This window comes from Mercenaria mercenaria, unplaced genomic scaffold, assembly GCF_021730395.1.
Source record: "Mercenaria mercenaria strain notata unplaced genomic scaffold, MADL_Memer_1 contig_4810, whole genome shotgun sequence".
In the NCBI taxonomy this organism is placed as follows: domain Eukaryota; kingdom Metazoa; phylum Mollusca; class Bivalvia; order Venerida; family Veneridae; genus Mercenaria; species Mercenaria mercenaria.
The window spans coordinates 26521-52229 of NW_026463068.1; the positions used below are offsets into that span (position 1 = coordinate 26521).

At 36.9% G+C, this 25709-nt stretch overlaps 1 protein-coding gene across 1 annotated transcript; it reads right to left on the reverse strand.

Annotated features, from left to right (window-relative positions):
* Positions 1-1707: 1707 nt before the first annotated feature.
* Positions 1708-25709, reverse strand: LOC128554187 (nephrin-like; the record flags this gene model as incomplete). Its single annotated transcript, XM_053535434.1, has 4 exons — positions 1708-2126; positions 2320-2589; positions 19516-19830; positions 25385-25709. Coding segments are annotated over 4 exons (1278 nt in total), but the record flags the coding sequence as incomplete, so codon positions are not given.

Below are 25709 nucleotides of genomic sequence, written 5' to 3' on the forward strand. Positions count from 1 at the left end.
GGACTATTCAAATTATTGTCCCAGAAGAAGGAAAAAGTTACCGTAAATGTTAAAATACCTATAGAGTTTCAATCCAGTATCTTCATTAGTTTTGGACATAATTTGACCAAAATGCATGTCAGAGTTATGGGACCTGATGCAATCAACTAGTTTTATAACCCCGAAGGCAAATGTGATGTTTAAATTTAATATCTGCATCTGTTCTGCAGAAAGTAAAACTTTAACCAGAATTAAAACTTTAACCAAAATTTTCTATGTCTAAAAGGGGTCATAATTTACCCAAAATACATGTCAGAGTTATGGGACTTGACCCAATGAGGTTGGTAATTGATCTAGAAAAAGAAAAAACTACAGCTATCACTAAAAGTGATGAATGTAGGCCCCACCCCCCCCCCCCCCCCCCCCCCCCCCCCCCCCCCCCCCCCATGCACTAACACAGTACATTGCAATTTGACGCACACAAGATTGCATTTATGTGGACTGTATATATATAGACTATGTATACAGTATAGTAACAAAAAATAAAGTCCCATAACTATGCAGAATATTTACCTAAAAGAATGTAACATTCACCATGCACAACTAGGGTTGGTACTGATGACTTGTGTGAAGTTTCATTAAATTGTGTACAAGGGTTTGGTAGATTAGGCACACACAAGATTGCATATGCAGACTGTATGTCATCTACTCTTTATGACCAATCATCCTATCAAGTTTCAACATTCTGGGTCAGGTGGTTCTCTAGTTATTGATTGGAAATGGTTTTCAATGTTCAGGCCCCTGTGACCTTGACCTTTGATGGAGTGACCCCAAAATCAATAGGGGTCATCTACTCTTCATGACCAATCATCCTATGAATTTTCAACATTCTGGGTCAACTGGTTCTCTAGTTATTGATCGGAAATGGTTTTCAATGTTCTGGCCCCTGTGACCTTGACCTTTGACGGAGTGACCCCAAAATCAATAGGGGTCATCTACTCTTCATGACCAATCATCCTATGAAGTTTCAACATTCTGGGTCAAGTGGTTCTCTAGTTATTGATCGGAAATGGTTTTCAATGTTCAGGCCCCTGTGACCTTGACCTTTGATGGAGTGACCCCAAAAACAATAGGGGTCGTCTACTCCAGCAGCCCTACAACCCTATGAAGTTTGAAGGTTCTAGGTCAAATGGCTCTCCAGTTATTGCTCGGAAATGAAGTGTGACATACGGACGGACAGGGCAAAAACAATATGTCTCCTGGGGGAGACATAATTAATGCTCCGGACAAAGTTTTCATTCTTGTATCCTTTGACCTCTAAGTGTGACCTTGACCTTAGAACTAGGGACCTGGTTCTTGCGCATGACACTCCTTCTCATCATGATGAACAATTGTGCCAACTTTCATCAAAATCCCTCCATGCATGAACAAGATATGCTCCGGACAAAGTCATTCTTGAATTTGACCTTTGACCTCTAAGTGTGACCTTGACCTTAGACCTAGGGACCTGGTTCTTGCGCATGACACTCCGTCTCATGATGGTGAACAACTGTGCCAAGTTTCATCAAAATCCCTTCATGCATGTAGAAGATATGCTCCGGACAAAGTCTGTGGACGCCGCCCGCCCGCCAGAGGCGTTCCTATAATACGTCCCGTTTTTCAAACGGGCATATAAAAAGTACCAACTCTTGGATAGAAAATGTTAGATCTAGTCGAAAAATGATTATACTAACAAACATGGAACAAGAATTTGTGTGACAGAAAATTAAGTTGGTACAATTAAGGAAAATAGAAAATTAAGTACATGTACTTAAGATAGTAAAATTTATCACAAGACCTACATCTTAGATCCAGTTTCACTGTATTAATTTCAGATGTTCCTATGCTATTTTGAGCTTCACATGAAATACTGTCACCATCATTGTCACGTGTTGGGGTCAATGTAAGTCTCTGCCGACGTTTCTGTCCGCCATATTCCGCACTCTGATCAGATAGACTTCCGTTACTTGGTGTGATGACACTGTTAATTCTCCATGTTATGTCTGATATCGGGTTTGAACTTCCAGATGTACACAGTAGTGGTAATGTATTTTGTCCATTAGCAATGATATTTCTGTTTCCTGATATTGTTGTTGTAAGAGGCTTAACTGCAACAACATGCTATTGTTTAGTAAAGAACAGGTAATAATAAGTATAATATTCAATAGTATTGTTTCAGTCAAACAAGTTTTATTTGAAGTGTTATTTGAACATAATAACTGGTTATCTTACCAAAGAAAATAAATGCTTTAATGAAAAGGAAACAAATACAAGACCATAAACATGTAGATAAAAACATACATGTAACTGTAATAGAGATTTTCTCCTGATGTTCTGCGCCTATTCCATTGTCTGCCCTACAGCTATAATTTCCATAGTGTGTTCTGTTGATAGGTGTAAAACTGTAATTCAGTACATTGCTGACTGGTGTTCCTTCAAATATCAAACTGTCCCAGTGGTACCATTTTATAGTAGCTGATGGTTTACTGTTTACTTTACAAGACAGCTGTTTCCTTTCGCCTTCTCTTAGTGTGTTCTGTTGTTGACTTCGGATAGTAACAAGTGGAGAATCTAACGAGGAATTTAAATAATTTGAAAGAAAAGAGATCACAGAGTGATCTTGGCGCCCACCAATGAGCCATTTTTGAATGTTCCAAATTTCAAGACTAGCTCAAGGTAAAAATCAGGGTCAAATTCCATTTTGGTACACAACACTTTGCATGTGGTCCAAATTTGAAAGCTGTAGCTTGAGAAATGTGAAAGTAAGTCACTAGATCAATTTCAAGGTCAAAGTTCAATTCAGTACACAAAACTATGCATGTGCTTCAAATTTGAAGGCTACAGCTTGAGAAATGTGAAAGTAGGTACTAGGTAAAAATCAATGTGAAATTTCAAATCAAATAGGTAACTAGGTCAAAATCAAGGTCAAATTTCATTTCAGAACACAAAACTATGCATGTGGTCCACCTTTAAAAATCTGAAAATAGGTCACTAGGTCAATGGCAAGGTCAAAGATTGTTTCAGTACACAAACCTATGCATGTGGTCCAAATTTGAAGGCTGTAGCTACAGAAATATGTAAGTAGTTCACTAGGTCAAGATCAAGGTCAACTCATGTCAAGGTTCATCTTGCCTCTCAAAACTATACATGTGATCAAAATTTGAATGTTGCAATTTTATGGACAAGAAGTTTTCCCTTTATAAGTCTATATGAACCATGTGACCCAGTGTGGGGCCATATTTGACCCTAGGGACTAATTTGAACAAACCTAGTTGAGGACCACTAGATGATGTCACATGCCTATGCCCTGCCATTTTGGACAAGAGGTTTTTCAAAGATTTTCCCTACATAAGTCTATATAAACCATGTGACTGCCGGGGATTTGACCCTAGGAAAATAATTTGCTCAATCTTGGTAGAGGACCACTATATGAGGCTACATACCAAATATCATAGCCCTAGGTCGTGTGGTTTTGGACAAATAGATTTTCAAAGTTTTTCCCTATATAAATCTATGTAAATTATAAAAATAAACAAAGGGCCATAACTCACTCAAATTTTTTTGAACCAGTCGGATTTTCAGGGGGGACTCAACTAGGGTACCAATACATCATTCTGACAAAGTTTGATAAAAATCCCCCCAGTAGTTTCTGAGGAGATGCGATAATGAGAAATTGTTAACGGATGGACTGACGGATGGAAGGACGACGGACCACGGACGCAGAGTGATTTGAATAGCCCACCATCTGATGATGGTGGGCTAAAAATGCAGAAATCAAAGTCAAATATGTGTAGCAAGCATTACACCAATCTATCTATATTTAGGCATACAAGAAAATATTGGCAAAACAAGTTCAGATAATGGTATACAGTCTAACCCCTCCTAACGGTCACCCCTGATCGGCGGTCACCCCTCATCCGCGGTCAGTCTGTGACACTCCCATTGATTTTTACTCTATTTTATTACCCTCTTCAGCAGTCACCCCTCATCCGCGGTCAGCGGTCAATGATTTGGCATCCCGGCCACCATTTTTACCCCTATCAGCGGCCAATCATTTTTATTCTTCCAAAATTTCGTGAATGTTCGAGCACTAAAGACGTATCTGAAAACATGTACATTTCTTTATTTAGCGACGGATTGTTTATTTCGCGGCAGTTTGATAATAATTAATGATTATGATATTTTAGTTGGAATTCTATGTGTTAACAAGAGTGCCAGAATGTCACAATATACGCCTGTCACAGCAAATTTCTTTACTCTAGCACCTGTATTTGCAGATGTAATTTTAATTTTGTGGTTGTTTAGTAATCATTGTAATTCTTTTGTTTTTCTAAGTCCACAAAAAAACTCCTTACCAGGTAGAGATACCTTAAAATACACCTAAAATTAGAAAGTAACAACTATGTTGTACCACAGAAAAGTGGTCTTCGTTTTTCCCTACAGTCAATTATAAAAAAGTTACAATATAAGTTATTTATAGTAACAACTAAGGGAAGTTAATCTTTAAAAAAAAAAAAAAAATTCCAAAAAAAAAAAATTGTAAGTCCACATAAAAATCCTTACCAGGTAGAGATTGGTCAAAATACACCTCAAAATTGGATGTAACATGCATGTTGTACTACAGAAAAGTGGTCTCGATTTTTCCCTATGTCTAGTAATGAAAAAGTTACAATATAAGCTATTTATAGTAACAACAAAGGGAAGTAATTCTAAAGAAGGGAACTGCGCATGACACTTCGTCTCATGATGGTGTATAATTGTGCCAAGTTACATCAAAATCCCTCTATGCATGAAGAAGAAATGCTTTGGACAGTCATTCTTGTATCTGACCTTTGGCCTCTAAGTGTGACCTTGAGCTTAGACTTAGGGACCTGGTTCTTGCGCATGACACTCCGTCTTGTGGTGTGAACATTTGTGCCAAGTTATATCAAAATCCCTCCATGCATGAAGAAGAAATGCTTCGGACAAAGTTTTCATTCTTGTATCCTTTGACCTCTAAGTGTGACCTTGACCTTAGACCTAGGGACCTGGTTCTTGCGCATGACACTCCGTCTCATGATGATGAACAATTGTGCCAACTTTCATCAAAATCCCTCTATGCATGAAGAAGATATGCTCCGGACAAAGTTTTCATTCTTGTATCCTTTGACCTCTAAGTGTGACCTTGACCTTAGACCTAGGGACCTGGTTCTTGCGCAAGACACTCCGTCTCATGATGATAAACAATTGTGCCAACTTTCATCAAAATCCCTCTATGCATGAAGAAGATATGCTCCGGACAAAGTCATACTTGAATTTGACCTTTGACCTCTAAGTGTGACCTTGACCTTAGACCTAGGGACCTGGTTCTTGCACAGGAAACTCCGTCTCATGATGGTGAACAACTGTGCCAAGTTTCATCAAAATCCCTCCATTCATGTAGAAGATATGCTCCGGACAAGGTCTGTGGACGCCGCCGTCATACTTGAATTTGACCTTTGACCTCTAAGTGTGACCTTGACCTTAGACCTAGGGACCTGGTTCTTGTGCATGACACTCCGTCTCATGATGGTGAACAACTGTGCCAAGTTTCATCAAAAAAGTTTCATGATCAAATAGCCAGTAATTATCGGCATGTCACCTTTTGTCAATTTTGTTAATCACAGTTTGATTTCGGTAAAAGATATTACTCGATCTTTAATCAGTATAAACAGGTTTGTGATTTTATTTATATTTCTTTCTCAAAATACTAATAAAATTTTGTTTTAAAAGAAATATAAACCAATCGATGTTTTACAGAACGTAACGGCGATGTTTGATTCTAGTCTAGACAAAAAGCGCATAGAGTAGTTTCCCTTTACTGAAATGGCGAAAAATGACAATTTTTGTTGTTTACTATAACACACACCGGAGTTGTCGATTGCAAGGAAGTATTGCGAAGTAATAAATGAACGTCAATGTATTCTAGTAAAATGATACGAGTAAATCAAACAAGAGGGCCATGATGGCCCTATATAGCTCACCTGTTATCATTGCACTTGAGGACAAGAAGGTCCTCAGAAAAAATATCTAAATCCAAAGGACAGGAACAACTAAGGGAAGAAATTCAACCAAAAAGAAAAAACAATTCTTACAAGGTATAGATATGTCAAAATACACCTAAAAATTGGAGGTACCATCCATGTTGTACCACAGAAAAGTGGTCTCGGTTTTTCCCTATGGCCAATAATAAAAAAGTTACTAAAATAAGCTATTTATAGTAACGTAAAAGGGAAGTAATTAAAAAAATAAAATATTGTAAGTGAACAAAAGAAGGATCTGCCAAATAAATCTGTTGGCATAAATGAAATTTCAGATCAGTATCTTCATTAGTTATGGAGATATACCCATTTTAATTTGAAATAAAGGGAGGTAATTTGACATAAAATCAGTCCATAGTTATCTACCCTGATTGTCTCAGTCCAACTAATAACAATAATGAAATTTCAAATAAGTCCTATAAGTACTTACTGATATAAATCCATTTTGATTACAATCAGGGGAGGTAATTAGATATAAAATAACTCTGGAACCTACGCCTGGATCTGATTTGTCATGGATCCAAGATTTATTGTTGTTGAAGATATTTTGGAAGTTTGTATCAAATAAAACCATAAACGAAGTCTCTATATGGCTGCAAAAGCCAAAATTGCCGATTTTGGACCTTTAAGGGGCCATAACTCTGGAACCCATGATGGAATCTGGCCAGTTCAAGAAAGGAAGAAAGATCTTGTGGTGATACAAGTTGTGTGCAAGTTTGGTTAAAATCAAATCATAAATGAAGCTGCTATTGTACAGACAAGGTCAAAATACCTAGTTTTGGCCCTTTCAGGGGCCATAACTCTGGACCCCATTATGGGATCTGGCCAGTTCAAGAAAGGAACCAAGATCTTATGGTGACACAAGTTTTGTGCCAGTTTGGTAAAAACCAAATCATAAATAAAGCTGCTATTGTGCAGACAAGGTCAAAATAGCTAATTTTGGCCTTTTCAGGGACCATAACTCTGGAACCCATAATGGGATCTGGCAAGTTTTGTGCAAGTTTGATTAAATTCAAATCATAAACGAAGCTGCTATTGTGCAGACAAGGTCAAAATAGCTAATTCTGGCCCTTTCAGGGGCCATAACTCTGGTACCCATACAGGAATCTCGTCAGTTCAAGAAAGGAACCGAGATCTTATGGTGATACAAGTTGTGTGCAAGTTTGGTTAAAATAAAATAATAAATGAAGCTGCTATTGTGCAGACAAGGTCAAAATAGCTAATTCTGGCCATTTCAGGGGCCATAACTCTGGAACCCATAATGGAATCTGGCCAGTTCAAGAAAGGAACCAAGATCTTATGGTGATACAAGTTGTGTGCCAGTTTGGTAAAAACCAAATCATAAATAAAGCTGCTATTGTGCAGACAAGGTCAAAATAGCTAATTTTGGCCTTTTCAGGGGCCATAACTCTGGAACCCATAATGGGATCTGGCCAGTTCAAGAAAGGAACCGTGATTTGTGGTGATACAAGTTGTGTGCAAGTTTGGTTAAAATAAAATCATAAATGAAACCACTATCGTGCAGACAAGAAATTGTTGACGCACGGACGACCGACGACGGACGAAGGGTGATCACAAAAGCTCACTTTGTCACTATGTGACAGGTGAGCTAAAAAGAAACGGGCATTAAGTTATGATTGAAAACCGGTCAGAAGTCTGACATATATAAACATTCTGGCTGCCCCTCCGATCAGCGGTCACCTCACTTTAGCGGCCAAACTGACTGTTTCCCCTGGCTGGTTGCTTAAAAGGGGTTAGACTGTATTTTTAGAAACGATAGAAAATCATTGACATGTTGACAGAGCTTGAGCAGTTGGGACACAAGTTGCCTCTTTTATTGCGCTGTATTTTTTCTGCCAGTCTTTTAATACTATCTATCTATCTATCTATCTTCTTGTATGGTCTAACCCTTTACAGAAGGAAGAAAATACTGGACTGATTCAGAGATTATGGACTCCTCCATTCTGGCACTTTAATCCAATCTCACACAATTTTATTTGATCTTAAAATCAAGGTCTAAGTTGCTCATCAAATGTCAAATAATTCATTCATGTAAAATAGTTATTTATGTTGACAGCTTAGGCATCTGTGTATACTTTAAAAGCAGAAAATAATGTTCACGAAGCTTTAATTTTCGCTATATTTACGAGGCCCTACTTCTCCTGAAAATTAATCCTCGCTTAAATATTCACCATTAGTATAATTTAAATTTGTGAAATTTTAACCCAGGGAAAATATGTGCTTTTACAGTAGTGTATAAAATGTACATTCATCATTTTATAACTTGAACATTTAGAAGCCAATGCTATTGGAAGTACATCTGCTGAGGAGCATGCATGAAGTCCACCAGATCTATTTGTAAAACAGTTTCTTCTAAGGATCAAAGATTTTAACATGGGATAACTGGATTCTTAGCATGTTTTCAGACAAAATGACTAGGACTGTCATTGGAGACTTTTTTGTTGATAATCATCACCTCTCAAATATCGACAGTACATTGATATTTGCTATAGTCTTAACTCACTGAAGTATTGCTCAAGCATTATTAGTAGATGAGCCATAGGGTTGATTGGTACCATCTTGGGGGATTAATTCTCATAGTGATTTTTGGAAAGGTATACAACCCTGGAGTAAGATAATATGAGATAGCAATGTATCCACGGTAGCTTTTGGTGTGATATCATCCTGTTATATGCCTACACTTAGATACAAGTTCAGGTGAGCTAAAATATATCCAATGTAGATATACAAATTACTGAACATATGCTATTCAGTTTGAATAATTGATGTATTTGTAACAAGTATTTAAGAACAAACAAATAAAATATTTCCTTAATTCGACATTTTTTGGGTTTGCTTCTTTGAATAAAAATTAATTAAAATAATGATTACAAAGAACATCTTAAAGGGAATTTTTTATGCGCATCTTTTTGCGCAGACGACACTTTCTATGGAAAATTGAAGTGAAGTCAGCATTTGTTGAAACATGTGACAGACAATCTTAAATATGAGGAATCTTGAATGAAATAACATTTTTGATAAGTTTTATCAGTAATCAAATGTTGATACTGGTTTCCGTTGTATTGACAAGTATCATGTCTGACAGGTATCTCGCCATTTTTGTGGTTGTGTTTTCACATCGCATTTTAGTACAAAGACAGTGCTGTTCATATAATGTAAGACAATTGACTTAGTACTGATAAGACAATATCACCTTTCAGATTATTTAGTATTCAATTATAGAAAAAATTTAAAAAAGCCGATATACATGTAATCAGTTTGGTCAGGTTCGCGCCATTTTCCATCCGAACAGGTGTTGTATTCAAGCGGTCTTAACATAAAATTTAGCCTGGTGACCCATACATTTTAAGATATTTTTATGCTCACAATACAATTATTTATACACAAGAAAAACAGGAAAAAATTCTATGAAACAGTTTTTTTCAAATTTAAAAACAAGAGCTGTCTCCATAGGATGACACATGCCCCCGATGGCACTTTGAATGAATAGCTATGGCCGATGTTAGAGTTTAGGACCTTTGACCTACGGAGCTGGGTCTTGCGCGCGACACGTCGTCTTACTGTGTCACACATTCATGCATAGTTATTTTAAAATCCATGCATGAATGACAAAGATATGGACCGGACATGCCCATCAATGCACTATCATGAAAAATGACCTTTAACGTCTAAGTGTGACCTTGACCTTTGAGCTACGGACCTGGGTCTTACGTGTGACACGTCGTTTTACTGTGGTACACATTCATGCCAAGTTATTTGAAAATCCATCCATCGATGACAAACATATGGACCGGACACGAAAATTGCGGACAAACCGACAGACGGTTCAAAAACTATATGCCTCCCTTCGGGGGCATAAAAATATTCTTCGCTATGCATGGGTATTTTTCATTGAAAAATGTTCACAAAAGTGAATATGAAACAAGATTTTTTTTTCATTTGTACCCATTATTGTAAGGATATAGTATTACAAATAAGACTATGATATCAAGTAAGTATATAATAAAATCTATAAAAAGAATAAACCTTATTGTGCTGTCTTGATATATATTTTGGTTGGTATTTATAAAAAAAAGCAGAAAATTATGAAAATGTTGAAAATCGCTGGCAGTTTCAGCAACAGTGGGTGTGTTCAAAACAATTTTTCACAAAAACAAGCCTTGTGACCCCTTGTTTTTATTTGTTCATTGTTTTCAGCACAAATTTTCCTATCATATATGTCAATTTGAAAAAATTCTATGAAAGGAAAAAAACTATAGGAATTCTCTTTAATAGCATGGACAACTATTAAGCATTATAAATTACAGTCGTCACAAGGTTTTCTGTGGCAATATTTCTCTCAAAAGTTAAACACAGGAATTATAACTTGATTTTTGATTTTCTCAAAATTATCTTATTAGAATATGTATTTTCAGAAAAATCAAATTTTGTTACAACTTATTATTATCCTCTTAAAAGATTTCTAACTAATTTACAGACATGTTTTAACCTGGACCTAATATGTTTTAGCTTTTACTGTATAATTTTATTGTGTTAAAAACATTGATATTATGCTCATTATAATGTTGATTGGTATAATGATTATGTATGATTAACTGTTATACAAACTGAAATTTATCTTGACTAATTCTCACTGTAAGAGTCTATGCTTGTTTAATACTTGTTTAGAAATGTTCTTTGGCATATGTTCCCTTGCCAACATAATATGCTATATAAAGCATAGTTTTGAATGAAGAAAAACAAGTGAATGAAGTATTGCCATGCAATACAAAGTCCCCTACTGGAAGGCACCTAATTTTCTCTTCTGCAGTATAACATAATGAACTGATATCTGTCAATGATGTATAAACAATATTGTACTATATATACAATATAATATAACAAAGCACTTGGATTAAAATTTGCATAATATAAAAACGTACAGTTGTTTTCATTTGGATTTTTTTTTTGGCCGATTATACAAAAAGTTGTCATAAAAGATATTTATAGTAACAACAAAGTGAAATTAACCCTAAAAAAAAAAAAAAAAAAAAAAAAAAAAATCTATAAAATATAAGTCCACAAGAAACTCTTTACCAGGTAGAGATAGATCAAAATACACCTAAACTTTGGATGTACCATGCATGTTGTACCACAGAAAAGTGGTCTCAATTTTTCCCTACGGCCAGTAATAAAAAAGTTACAATATAATCTATTTATAGTAATAACAAAGGGACATAATTCAAAAAAAAGTGTGCCTCATAGTGGTGAACATTTCTGCCAAGTTACATCAAAATCCCTCCATGCATGAAGAAGAAATGCTCCAGACAAAGTCATTCTTGAATTTGACCTTTAACCTCTAAGTATGACCTTGACCTTAGACCTAGAGCCGGGGCTTTGGCACAACACCTTGTCTCATCCAGGGAAATGTTTGTGCCAACTGATATTCAAATCCTGTTTTGCATGACAAAGTTATACACTGGACAGGAAAAAAATCATATTGACCTTTGATCTCATAGTGTGACCTTGACCTTTAAGCTGGGTTCTGGGTGTTGCGCATGACAAGTCGTCTCATCATGGGGAACATTTATGCCAAGTAACATTGTAATCCCTTGATGGATGACAAAGTTCTGGATCGGACGGGAAAAAAACCCTATTGACCTTTGGCCTCCAATTGTGACCTTGACCTTTCAGCTAGGGGTCCGGGTTTTGCGCAGGACAAGTTGCCTCATCATTAGGCACATTTGTGCTAAGTAGTATCAAAATCCCTTCATGGATGGCACAGTTATGGACCGGACAGGAAAAAAGCCCTATTGACATTTGACCCCCAATGGTGACCTTGACCTTTGAGCAAGGGCTCCGGCATTTGCGCATGACATGTTGTCTCATCATGGGGAACATCTGTGCTAAGTAATATTGAAATCCCTTAATGAATGACAGAGTTATGGACCGGACAGGAAATAGACCCTGTTCAATGCCATGTTGACATTTGACTGCTAAGTGTGACCTTGACCTTTGAGCTAGGGGTCTGAAAGTTGTGCATGACACATCGTCTTATTATGAGGTACAATTGTGCCAACTGATATTAAAATCCCTTCATAGATGGGAGAATTATGGACCGGACAGGAAAAAAGCCCTGTTGACCTTTGACCTCAAATTGTGACCTTGACCTTTGAACTATGGGTGCGAGTTTTGCGCATGACAAGTCGTCTCATCATGGGGAACATTTGAGCCAAGTAATATTAAAATCCCTTCATGGATGAAAGAGTTATGGACCGGACACGAAACAGACCCTGTTCATGCCATGTTAACATTTGACTGCTAAGTGTGACCTTGACCTTTGAGCTAGGGGTCTCAAAGTTGTGCATGACAAATCATGTTATTATGAGGTACAATTGTGCCAAGTGATATTAAAATCCCTTCATGGATGGGAGAGTTATGGACCGGACAGGAAAAAAGCCCTGTTGACCTTTGACCTCCAATTGTGACCTTGACCTTTAAGCTAGGGGTCCGGGTTTTGCACAGGACACATCGTCTCATCATTGGGAACATTTGTGCCAAGTAATATTAAAATCCCTTCATGGATAAAAAGAGTTATGGACCAGACACAAAATTGCGGACGGACGGAATGACGGAAAAGCGCATTCCTATAGTCTCCGAAACTGGTTTTCAACCAGTAGGGGACTAAAAAGAAAATATTAGGACTCAAAAGTAAGAACTAAGACAATCTCTGCAGAGTTAGAATTTATGTCAGGAATACCTGTAGTTGTGTAAAAAGTAAACTTTTATATGGAAAACCGTTTGGACATTAATTTTGAAGTCAAGATTTAATTGTCGAAGGAACTCGTTATTTATTTGTTATTTATATTTGTGTTGATTTCAATACAAGACATTTAAAACAGTGTTGGAGTTATTTGTGACCGTCGGTTCGGCGGCTCCAAATAGTTGCAGGGAAATTATACTCAAGTGGTAAATGACCACCGAAGACCGATCAGTCAACAGATATTTTGGAGTGGGGTCATTGCCCCTGAATGGTTATACAAATGATAAACTCCATGTTTCAGTTCAGTAATTAAATCTTTTATTTTATGATGGACACCAATGTGCAGTTTATATAATGTTATAAAATTGAGTATAATCCAGTTTTCCAAATGTTATCAAAGTTCTAAGTTCAAAATACAGTTAAGGATAAACACATCTAAGACAAGCAGCAAAATTGTATTCTATACTGTCAATTTAGTTTAGCGATGTTGCTTGTTCGACATTGCAAAGAAGACTGATTTTTAGTTCTAAAAACAAATTATAAGTTTTCAAGGACAATCTCCAGGGTAACCATATTAGCCAATAAAAATTTAAAAGTAATTTTATATTTAAACCAATGAAAATTATTGTAACAAAAAGGTGAAATCATTTACTTAAGAATTAAGAAGTTTACTTAAGAACATGCTTGGGCTTCACACTTAAGCAGCCAAGGAAGCCAAGGTGTTTCTTAACAATAGCCCATAACGCAAAGTGCTAAAAGCAAAATCTGTTTTATAATCAAAATTGTTTAGAAAGTGATAAAGTAAAAATTTCTGACATGTTTAAGCAGGAAAAACTAGAGTTGTCACAGGAGTGACGAATTATACCCCCACAATATGGCCTTGTCACAGAACTAAGCCAATGTCAAAGCCGAACTTGCTTGACCTTTGACTTACTGACCTCAAAATCAATAGAGGTCATCTGCTAGTCATGATCAACCTTCCTATGAAGTTTCAAGCTTTCATTGCGTCACCACTAATTTCACAGTATTGGAAAGTGTATTACAAAATCGCTTATCAGTTGAGCCAAGTTTTTCGGGATTTATAGTGGAAAAATAATTGAAAAGCGCAAAATACATGGGTGCCGCCATTTTTTTCTCACATAGTTTTTGTCCTAAGACAAAAGATAAAAGTTAGGGGTGCCCTGAGGCGTAATTTTACACAGTGTGACTTAAGATTTTTCTTGAAACGCAGTTTTCACCTAGTTTTGCACTTAGGAGCAAAAACAGTTCTAAGATTCTTTATGAAATGCACCCCAGAACACTCCGATACTGTAATTTAACTTGTAATACTAACAAGAGCTCCACCAAGCGGGGCTATATACGCCCGAAGGGTTACATCATAGGATGGGAGCAAAATTTAAAGAACTTGACTGTTGTAGCCAAAAGGACTGGAACAACAAAAGGAAAACTTCAAAAAACAAAAGTCCACAAAAAAAAAATACTCAAAGTCCAGAAAAAAATCCTTATCAGGTACAGGAATGTATAGCCTGGGAATCAAGTCTGACAATTTCTAATTTTTGTTTCTACCTGCAAATTGACAGCCTGGGGAAACCTGTTTTCCGACCGTATCACCACCTATATTACACCCGAATGCGGGTGTTTGATAAAGGACGATAACTTCTGAAAACAATAATCCATGGCTAAAAATAGAAAAGGAATTCTCACGGAAAGACAGATCGGAATCGTGTACTTCCGAAGGTTTCCGAACAATTCCGGGCCATAGACAAATACTAGTTTGTATTTGGTGATATCCCATTTAGATTATTGTAATGTCATTCTGTATGGTATTGCTCAAAGCGAAGTAAACAAAATGCAACAAATTCAGAACATGTGTGCAAAACTTGTCCTAAATCGAAGAAAATATGACAGTTCCAAGCAAGCGCTGTATGACCTTCACTGGCTACCAATCAAAGCCAGAATCACATTCAAAATGCTCACCTACATGTATAATTGTTCAGTTGGAAACTCTCCAGAATATCTTTCTGAACTTCTCATAAAACAAACACAGACAAGAAACTTACGTTCTTCAAACTCCGTTACTGGGTGTTTCGTTGTTCCTTTCAACAAGCGCAAAACGTTCAGCGACAGAAGTTTTGGTACTGTTGGACCTAAACTCTGGAATGAATTGCCTCTCGAAATAAGGAACTCGGACTCAACAGATGTTTTCAAAAAGAAGTTGAGAACTCATTATTTTGGAGATTACTTTGCACTCTTTTAGAGACTGTGACTGTAATTTTTAAGAAACTGAAGTAACGTGAACTGGATGATTTTATTGTGTAAATACATTCGAAAATGAACTATGTTATAACAAATACAAAATACAGTTGTTTGTAATAACTTCTGGACATGTCGCAATAACCCACTTATTCTTACTTAATAACAAACAGCTGTCTTACTGTATCTTAATATTCTAATACTTTATTAATCTTATCTGATGTCTGATCTTTTTTTTTTTTAATGCTTACTAAATAGTTTATTCACAATGGTATTTATGCTCATTTATGTTATATGTCATTAAATATCTTAATTTTTGTCGTATTTTTATGTATTTGTAAAACGCCATTGAATATGATTTGCGTAAAAATAGGCGTTTAATCAAATAAAACAGTTTTCAGTTGTTTTTTTTTTTGTACCTCCAATAGCTTTTCCAGCAAATTGTAACTTTTAAATATGTCAGTATAAACTTTAATTTGCGTCATAGCTATCAAGATGTTATATTAATGCAGACCTAGTGATCTACGAAAATTGCCGAATTTTCGGAAGCATTGCCTCCTTTTCGTTTCAAACAAGCGCAAATATGATCACATGTCAGGCCTCGACCTTAACTTTTTTTAGCAGTTGCCAGCAGGTCCACCAACTGCTAAAATCTAGTAGACCTGCTCAAACTTTAGTGGACCTCCAATTCTATCACATAAATTGTGATGTTGTAGACGTCATAACTTCATATCACTCAAACGAACAGGACTTATTTCTAAAATAATTAAAAATGGAAGACTGTAGCAATCTGTTATCCCGAAAAATGATTATTTTGAAAAGTGTCCCAAAATATGGACACAATAATCATCATCCACCCGACCCGTGTTGAAAGTGAAAAAAAAAACATTAACAATTATCGGTAATTACTCTGATGATAAACTTAGTAATTGGCCTTGTTTTCATCATCAATTAACATCCCCTCAAAGAGCTAAAAGAAGTGTGTCGGTTATTATGGCATCTGAAATAGAGATCAAAGCGGTATAGTTGCCCGAGATTATCATGGCATTACGTCATGTTTTCGCGCCATGTGACACATCACTGTCTGATCGTACTTTCTCGATTCCTTAAATTGTTGAGAAGAAATCAATAAAAAAGTTTTTTCTTTAATTTTTATAAAGCGAATGTGCAATATCCCGAATAAACTGACATGTAAATGTGTCAAACCGTGAACGATGATAGTGGATATCCTACCTCTGTGACCTATTTGCCCTCAAGAAATTTACATTATTGTTTGAGAAGAATATCTAACAAAGTATTGTGTCAAAAAATACATGTACAAAGAATCATTTAAAACTTATTAAAAACCACAACGACATCATACTGCAGTGCTTTATATTAAAACCACATTTCTATTTACGTTCACCAGGTCACGTAACCTATTCTGCCGCGCTAACAGAAATCTGTTTGCCAAAAATCGTTTTACTCCATGTATTTAAATTGCTGCCCTTTTTCATTATTTAAGATTTTTTAATTGTGTTTTTTGTACTTTCTAGTAAAAAGTCTGAATTTTATTACCATAGTATGTACCATTTATTTACTTTAAGAAAGAAATAAATAATCAAGATCGCGCTGTTTGAAATTTTACAAAACATTATATGAAAATTTGATCGTTTTTAAAGAATTTTGCCTACATTCCTGTCGATATCTTATTAAAATTGTTATAGAATTCAAACTGTATTAGTTCTCAAGCGGTGTTGAAAATTTGAAGCGATTATATTAAAAAATGAATGCACTACGCGCGTTTTTTGTGTCAAAAGTAACCGCGATGTAAATTAGATATTACGATAGGGCGCACGTGCTTGTGGAATGGAAAATTACCAGCATGACGTTTTGATATTTTTACGATTCGCGGGTAAATTCCAGTCAATCCAGGTAATTTTGCCTGATGTAATTTCTCAATTTGGTAAAGTTACCACGTAAAAACCACTCGCCCCATCGGTGGAGTAGTCCATTCGTGCTCAGTCCTTACTTAAACTCGCCAATGCTTATAACTGTAGAATGCCGTACTTATGGCAAAATCAACATTCGTTTTGTGAATTCGCCGATATGGGTACGATTTTCCCCCTATTTTTCACTTCTAAGGGTTTTATTTTATTTGCAGACCATGACTGACAACTGGTTGACCGTAGGTCTACCCAACTTTTGATAGTGGACCTGCCATTATTTTGGTTGCATCGGTCCAACGGTCCACCGCTAAGGTCGAGGCCTGCATGTTAATTAGGCTAATTATAGAAAATCGATAATCAGTAGTGTCACATGGAAACTCAATCAGATGTCCCCAGACAATGATAATATCAGAAACTCGATGAATGCCAATTAACACTAATTAGCGCTTTAGGTCTTTAATGCATAAGTATTAGGTATGATTTCTTCTAACAAAGCACAAATATTATCAATGGCTTCCCAGGCTAAGGTATGTAAAAATACACCTAAAAATTGGAGGTTCCATCTATGTTGTACCACAGAAAAGTGGTCTCGATTTTTCCCTACGGCCAATAATAAAAAAGTTTCAAAATAAGCTATTTATAGTAACATAAAAGGGAAGTAATTAAAAAAAAAATATTGTAAGTGAACAAAAAAGAGATCTGCCAAATAAAAACAAGAGCACTGCAATGCAGAGCAATATACACAAAGCAAAGTCATATATGACCTTTGACCCTAAAGTGTAACCTTGACCTTAAAGCGAGTCATCCGGAACATGCGCTCTGCATGTTGTCTCAGTGTGGTGAACATTTCTGCCATGTTTCTTTGAAATCCTTCCAGCAGTTCAAGAGTTACAGAGCAGACACGAAATTGCTAACGGACAGATGGACGGACGGACAGACGGACACCAACATCATAACATAATACGTCCCTTCGGGCGTATAAAAAGCTGTAGCTTTGAAGCTCTGTACACTTGTGTATTATCATAAGTGAAATAAATTCAACAAGAGGGCCATGATAGCCCTGTATCGCTCACCTGTTATCATTGCACTTAAGGACAAGTCTTCAAGGTCAAAAGATCATAATGAAGATCAATCAAAAGAATTATGAGAAAATATAGTTGAAATTTTCTTAAAGTAACTTTAAATAAAATTATTCTCAAATCAGGCCAGAAGTTTCATACAAGAAGTTTTAATTTTAAAGTTTTCTATATGGCCATATAGGGATAATGAGTGTCTCCTGCGGGCCGCCATGTTTTTCGAAGAATCAAAATTATCTCAAGGAATTTGGTAGAAGGTCATCCAAGGCACATTTGTGTAAAATTATTTTGAAAACGGACCAGTAGCTTTTGAGAAGAAGATTTTCAAAGTTTTCTATATAGCCATATAGGGAAAACAAGCCCCAAGCCCCTATCAGGGGCCATAACTTCAGAACCCATGATGGGAGTTTGGCCTGTTCAAGAAAGGAACCAATATCTTGTGGTGATACAAGTTGTGTGCAAGTTTGGTTAAAATCAAATCATAAATGAAGCTGCTATTGTGCAGACAAGGTCAAAATAGCTAATTTTGGCCCTTTCAGGGGCCATAACTCTGGAACCCATTATGAGATCTGGCCGGTTCAAAAAAAAGGAACCGAGATCTTATGGTGACACAAGTTTTGTGCAAGTTTGATTAAATTTAAATCATAAATGAAGCTGCTATTGTGCAGACAAGGTGAAAATAGCTAATTCTAGTCCTTTCAGGGGCCATCACTCTGGAACCCATAATGGGATCTGGCCAGTTCAAGAAAGGAACCGAGATCTTATGGTTATACAAGTTGTGTGCAAGTTTGGTTAAAATAAAATCATAAATGAAGCTGCATTTGTGCAGACAAGGTCAAAATAGCTAATTCTGGCCATTTCAGGGGCCATAACTCTTGAACCCATAATGGAATCTGGCCGGTTCAATAAAGGAACCAGGATCTTGTGGTGATACAAGTTGTGTGCAAGTTTGGTAAAAATCAAATCATAAATGAAGCTGCTATTGTGCAGACAAGGTCAAAATAGCTAATTTTGGCCCTTTCAGGGGCCGTAACTCTGGATCCCATAATGGGATCTGGCCGGTTCAAGAAAGGAACCGAGATCTTATGGTGATACAAGTTGTGTGCAATTTTGGTTAAAATAAAATCACAAATTTACAAGACAAGATATAGACAAGAAATTGTTGACGCACGCAAGCACGGACGCACAGACGACGGACGAAGGGTGATCACAAAAGCTCATCTTGTCACTATGTGAAAGGTGAGCTAAAAACAGTCCTCCTCTTGTGCACCCTGTAAGAATTATGGTCAATTTTGTACTTAGAAAACTGGTGAAATTTGAAATTCCTGGTTCTTAAGAAATCTTGATTTAGCTGAATGGTGTTTTAAACATGGCATTCATAAGAATCTTAAGTCACTGGTACGGTTAGAACAACTTACATTTCAACTTGAGTGTAATGGTATCCACAACATCAGACTCTGACTCTGTATTTGACACTTCACACGATATGCTATCACCATCCATATACCGTGTTGGGTACAGTATCAGTTGCTGTGATCTCACCAATCCATTATTGTCTCCAGCAGATTCCGTGTATGAACGATTACTAGATAATGTTACAGAACCTTTTTTCCATCTAATATCAGAGGCAGGGTTAGAGGATCCTGTGGTACATGTCAATGATAATGCTGTTTGGCCTGTAGCAATCATTTCTTTGTTGCCAGTGATATCTGTCGTTGAGGGTCTAACTGAAACTGTTTAAACCAGAAAACGTTTTACTATATATCCGGAAAAAAGATTGAAGGAAATGCCTTTTTTGATATTACATGGTTTAATTCAGTAAAATTACAAGTTAACTAGAATGTTTCTGTAGGACACAGGGTGTGTCCCCCACTGGTACATTTGTCATAAATAAGGGGAAACTAGAAAATGCTTTTGTAAAAAAGCGCATGTCTCCCCAAATGCAAAGTCCTATAGGCAAGAAGTCAATAGGGGTCAGGAGCGAAAGTCAAAGAGACACTGATGGTTGGCTGCAATAGGGATCATCTACTTGGCATGTCCAGTCATCCTGCTAAATTTCAACACTCTTGGCCTAGTGGTTCTCAAGTCACTGTTCAGGCTCCTGTAGCCTTGACCTTTGATCAAGTGACCTCAAAATAAATAGGGGTCATCTACTCTGCATGTCCAATCATCCTATTAAGTTTCAACATTGTAGGTCAAGTGGTTCTCAAGTTATTTCCAAAAAATGATTTTACATGAACAGGCCACTGTGACCTTGACCTTTAATTGACTGACTCCAAAATCAATAGGGATCATCTACTCTGCATGTTCAATCATCCTATGAAGTTTCAACATTCTGGGTCAAGTGGTTCTCAAGTTATTGATCAGAACTGGTTATCAATGTTCAGGCCCCTGTGACCTTGACCTTTAACGGAGTGACCCCAAAAACAATAGGGGTCATTTACTCTGTATGAACAATCATCCTATGAAGTTTCAACATTCTGGGTCGAGAGGTTGTCAAGTTATTGATTGGAAATGGTTTTCCATGTTCAGGCCCCTGTGGCCTTGACCTTTAACAGAGTGACCCCAAAATCGTTAGGGGTCATCTACACTGCATAACCAATCATCCTATGAAGTTTCATCATTCTGGGTCAAGTGGTTCTCAAGTTACTGACCGGAAATGGTTTTCCATGTTCAGGCCCCTGTGACCTTGACCTTTCACAGAGTGACCCCAAAATCGTTAGGGTTCATCTACTCTGCATGACCAATCATCCTATTAAGTTTCAACATTCTGGGTCAAGTGGTTCTCAAGTTACTGACCGGAAATGATTTTCAATGTTCAGGCCCCTGTGACCTTGACCTTTAATGGAGTGACCCCAAAATCGATAGGGGTCATCTACTTTGCATGTACAATCATCCTATGAAGTTTCAACATTCTGGATGAAGTGGTTCTCCAGTTATTGATCGGAAATGGTTTTCCATGTTCAGGCCCCTGTGACCTTGACCTTTGATGGAGTGACCCCAAAATCAATAGGGGTCATCTACTCTTCATGATCAATCATCCTATGAAGTTTCAGCATTCTGGGTCAAGTGGTTCTCTAGTTATTGATCGGAAATGGTTTTCAATGTTCAGGCCCCTGTGACCTTGACCTTTGACGGAGTGACCCCAAAATCAATAGGGGTCATCTACTCTTCATGACCAATCATCCTATGAAGTTTCAACATTCTGGGTCAAGTGGTTCTCTAGTTATTGATCGGAAATTGTTTTCAATGTTCAGGCCCCTGTGACATTGACCTTTGACGGAGTGACCCCAAAATCAATAGGGGTCATCTACTCTTCATGACCAATCATCCTATGAAGTTTCAACATTCTGGGTCAAGTGGTTCTCTAGTTATTGATCGGAAATGGTTTTCAATGTTCAGGCCCCTGTGACCTTGACCTTTGACAGAGTGACCCCAAAAACAATAGGGGTCGTCTACTCCAGCAGCCCTACAACCCTATAAAGTTTGAAGGTTCTAGGTCAAATGGTTCTCCAGTTATTGCTCGGAAATGAAGTGTGACGTACGTACGGACGGACAGACGGACGGACGGACAGGGCAAAAACAATATGTCTCCTGGGGGAGACATAATAATTCAAATGTTTGCAGTCTTAATGGGGTATAGCCTCAACAAACATTTTATGAAAAGGATTCGTTATTCTAGGCCATATACTATTTTGAGCTATGAGCATCACAAACAAAAATCCACTATTTTGGCTATTTCAAGGGCCATAACTCTGTAATTAGCACTAAGATTCTCAAGAAGAATACCAAGTGTGCAAGGTCACATCATGATAAAGACTTGAGCGAGGTTTCATGAATTTACATCAAATATTTTTTGAGCTGGGCACATTAGGTAAAAATGTGCATTTTTTACAATTCCAGGGGCCATAACTTTAAAAATAGGAGGTAGAGACAGACAAGAAAATAAGAGATGTGAAGTTTATTTCATGATAAAGACTTATGCAAGTTTTTAACCATTTATATTAAATGCTTTTTGAGCTAGGTGTGTCACAAGGTGAAAATGTGTATTTTTGACTATTTCAGGGGCCATAACTCTGAAAATAGGGGGTAGACACAAATAAAAAGTATGAGGTGCACAAGTTTATATCATGATTAAGACCTACGCAAGGTTTCATGAATCTATATCAAATACTTTTTAAGCTAGGCCTGTCACAAGGTGAAAATGTGCATTTTTGACTATTTCAGGGGCCATAACTCTAAAAATACGGGGCAGACTTAGACGAAAAATAGGAAGTGCGCAAGTTCATATCATGATAAAGACTCATGCAAGGTTTTATCAATTTATATGACATACTTTTTGAGCTAGGCGCGTCCCAAGCTGAAAATGTGCATTTTTTTACTATTTCAGGGGCCATAACTCTAACAACAGGTCATGATGACCCTGAATCGCTCACCTAAGTAATATGAGCCACATGTTTAAAATGGCAAACTGATGCTAAAATATAAGAAAGTAGGTCAGTAGGTCACATTCATGGTCACCAAGAGTCAGGTTTAAGATTGGTGTGAAAAACTGTACATGTCATCCAAATTTCAAGGCTGTATCTTAAAAAACAAGAAAGTAGGTCAAGGTCACAGTCAAGTGACCCCTAATCACTTTGGGTCATCAGGTAATTATGATTAAGCACTCTAGGAAATATGATTTGATAATTTTTGAAGAATTTATTCCTGTATAACTCATATATCAAGTGCCCCCCTCCCCCACCAGGGCGGGGCCTCTTTTCACCCCAGGGGCATAACTTGAACAATCTTGTATGAGATCCACTAAGCAATGCTACAAACCCAATATCAAAAGCCTAGGCTTTTAACTTTTAGATAGGAAGATTTTTTCCCTTATAGATATGTCTATGTTAAATTTGGTAACCCTAGAGCTGAGCCTCTTTTCACCCCAGGGGCATAATCTGAACAATTTTGGTAGAGGAACACTAGGCAATGCAACATACCAAATATCAAAAGCCTATGCCATGCAGTTTAAGGCAAGAAGATTTTTAAAGTTTTTTTTTTTTCCTATATAAGTCTACGTAAAACTTGAGACCCCCCGGGGCAGGGCCTCTTTTCACCCCAGGGGCATAATTTGAACAACTTTGGTAGAGGACCACAAGGCAATGCAACATACCAAATATCAAAAGCCTAGGATCTACAGTTTCAGACAAGAAGATTTTTAAAGGTTTTTCCTTTACTTTTTGAAACGGGCAGGATTACAAATGGATAAATTTGGCTCATAAATCCAATATTCAGTTTTTATTTGAATTTGTTAACATAATATTTGCTATTCTGTGACATAAGGGCATAAAATTAGCCATCATTATCATATAATAATTATGCGAACTAGTATTACCAAATTCTGCAGAATCATTACTCGTGCTTACCCTTAATGAGTTACCGCGGAAGAAAATACATGTCTTTATTCGAGTATTGCACAAATACACTTCATAAATTTGCTAGATTACATTGTATATTGGTCATATCAAATGGGATTTACATAACTGAACTTCGTCCGATCAATGAACTCTTTGAAATTAGAGACAATCTAATAGGACTGCATCAATGCACTGTGTTCGTTGTCCATTTAAGAAGAATGAGAAATCTGGCGACAGCAAGGACTCGTCGAACGCTTTCAGCGTCAGCCGAATCAAAAACAAGAAAGTAGGTCAATGTTTTCCTATGTAACTCATATAACAAGTGACCCCCAGGACGGCGCCTCTTTTTACCCGATAGGTATAATTTAAACAATCCTGTTATAAATCGACTATGCAATTCTACATACCAAATATCAAAGACTGAGGCCTTGAACTTTCAGACAAGAAGATTTTTTTTCCTTTATAAGTCTATTTTAAACTCGGGACCCCAAGGGCAGGGCCACCCAAGAGACATAATTTGAAGAATTTCGGAAGAGGAGCACAAGGAAAGGCAACATACCAAATATCAAAAGCCTAGGTTTTGTGGTTTTAGACAAGACAATTTTTTAAGTTTTTTAAACCAGAGTTCTGCATGGAATTCTTTGAACAATTCTGAAGGGGAACCATCCAAGGATCATTCCTATGAAGTTTGGTGTAATTCTGCCCAGTGGTTTTCAAGATTATTTTAGAAAATGTTGACAGACAGACCACACACGAAGGACCACGGACATAGAGCAGTCATAAAAGCTCACTATGAGCCTTTAGCTCAGGTGAGCTAAAAAGAATGCAATGTTTACCCATTCACAAATAACTGGATTCTTTAGAAATTTACATTGCAAAAAAATCCAAGACATAGTTTGGATCCCTATGTTGGAATATTAATCCATGGTAAAATCATTTTTGCAATACATGCATGCACAAACTTTTAGGCTCTTTTTTATGCTTATTTTTGACTATGTCAAGGGTCATAACTCAGGTCTGGTTTGGTTAAATCTAACACTAAGTGCACAACTTCACATGCAGAATGACAATCTGGTGAGGTTTGACGACGCTGAGTCAAATACATTCTTACGGTACAATAGTTATGTGGCTTTTCATTTGTTAATTGTTTAAGCCATATAAAAGAAACAGAATGAATCTAATGTTTCCTAGCTACATAACTATCTTACTGTATATGTGGACAGACACTGGCAAGGGCAAATCAGTGTCCTCCCTCCATCCCTCAAAAATATTTTTGGGGTCATAAAAACTAAACACCTTCATGTAATATGCAAGACAGTTGCACAAATCTTTCATAAGGCTGAAATATCTATGATATTTTAAGCAGTCAGACCTGCCAACTTCAGTCACACAGCATAGGTCATGAAAGGTTGTGAAAACGGCTTAATATGGCTGTGCCAAAAATATGATTGTGATTGTTGTAGCTCAAAAAGGTGTCTGTTCTTACTTTGTCGTAATAAAATATAAACTACTAAAAGCGAAGTTCATCATTATTTGAGTACAGTGCAACCTCTGTAGAGCAACACCCTTTGGGAGATACAAATATTGACTGTTATGCAGAGGTTGTTGTTCTGGAGAAGTAAATTTGATAGCATATTTCAGCTTAGGGAAATTTTGATGTTGTTAAAGAGTGATTTTTGCTTAAGACAGGGCTGCTCTGGAGACGTTGCACTGTATATTCAGTCTTAAAGTTCATATCTTCTTTAGAAATTACAGTCAACAAAAACAATAGTTTTTTCAAAACAAATAATATGAAATTTCTATTGATAACTTTCAGGTGTATTATTAGAGAAACAGATTTGATCAACAATTCTGTTCTTCCAAAGTCCACAATAAAAGGTTAACTTACAGTGCACAGTAAGGTTAACAGATGCAGTTTCCTCTGATGGATTGATCAAGGTTGGATGTGTAACTATACATTGTACAGTACGTCCATTATCTGCAGCAGCCACCTGTTTCCGGAATAAAGACACAACTCTATATATTTCTCTAGCATCAGGTGTAGCAGTCACATTACCAGTTATTGTTGACCCTTGGTAAGACCATGAAATATTTGCAGCAGGTCTACAACCAGTTGTTGTACAGCTGACCTCTACAGTATCTCCAACTGATACAGGAGATTTCTGAGTGACTGTTGGCGTGCTTGGCTTTACTGAAAGAGAAAAATATGGACA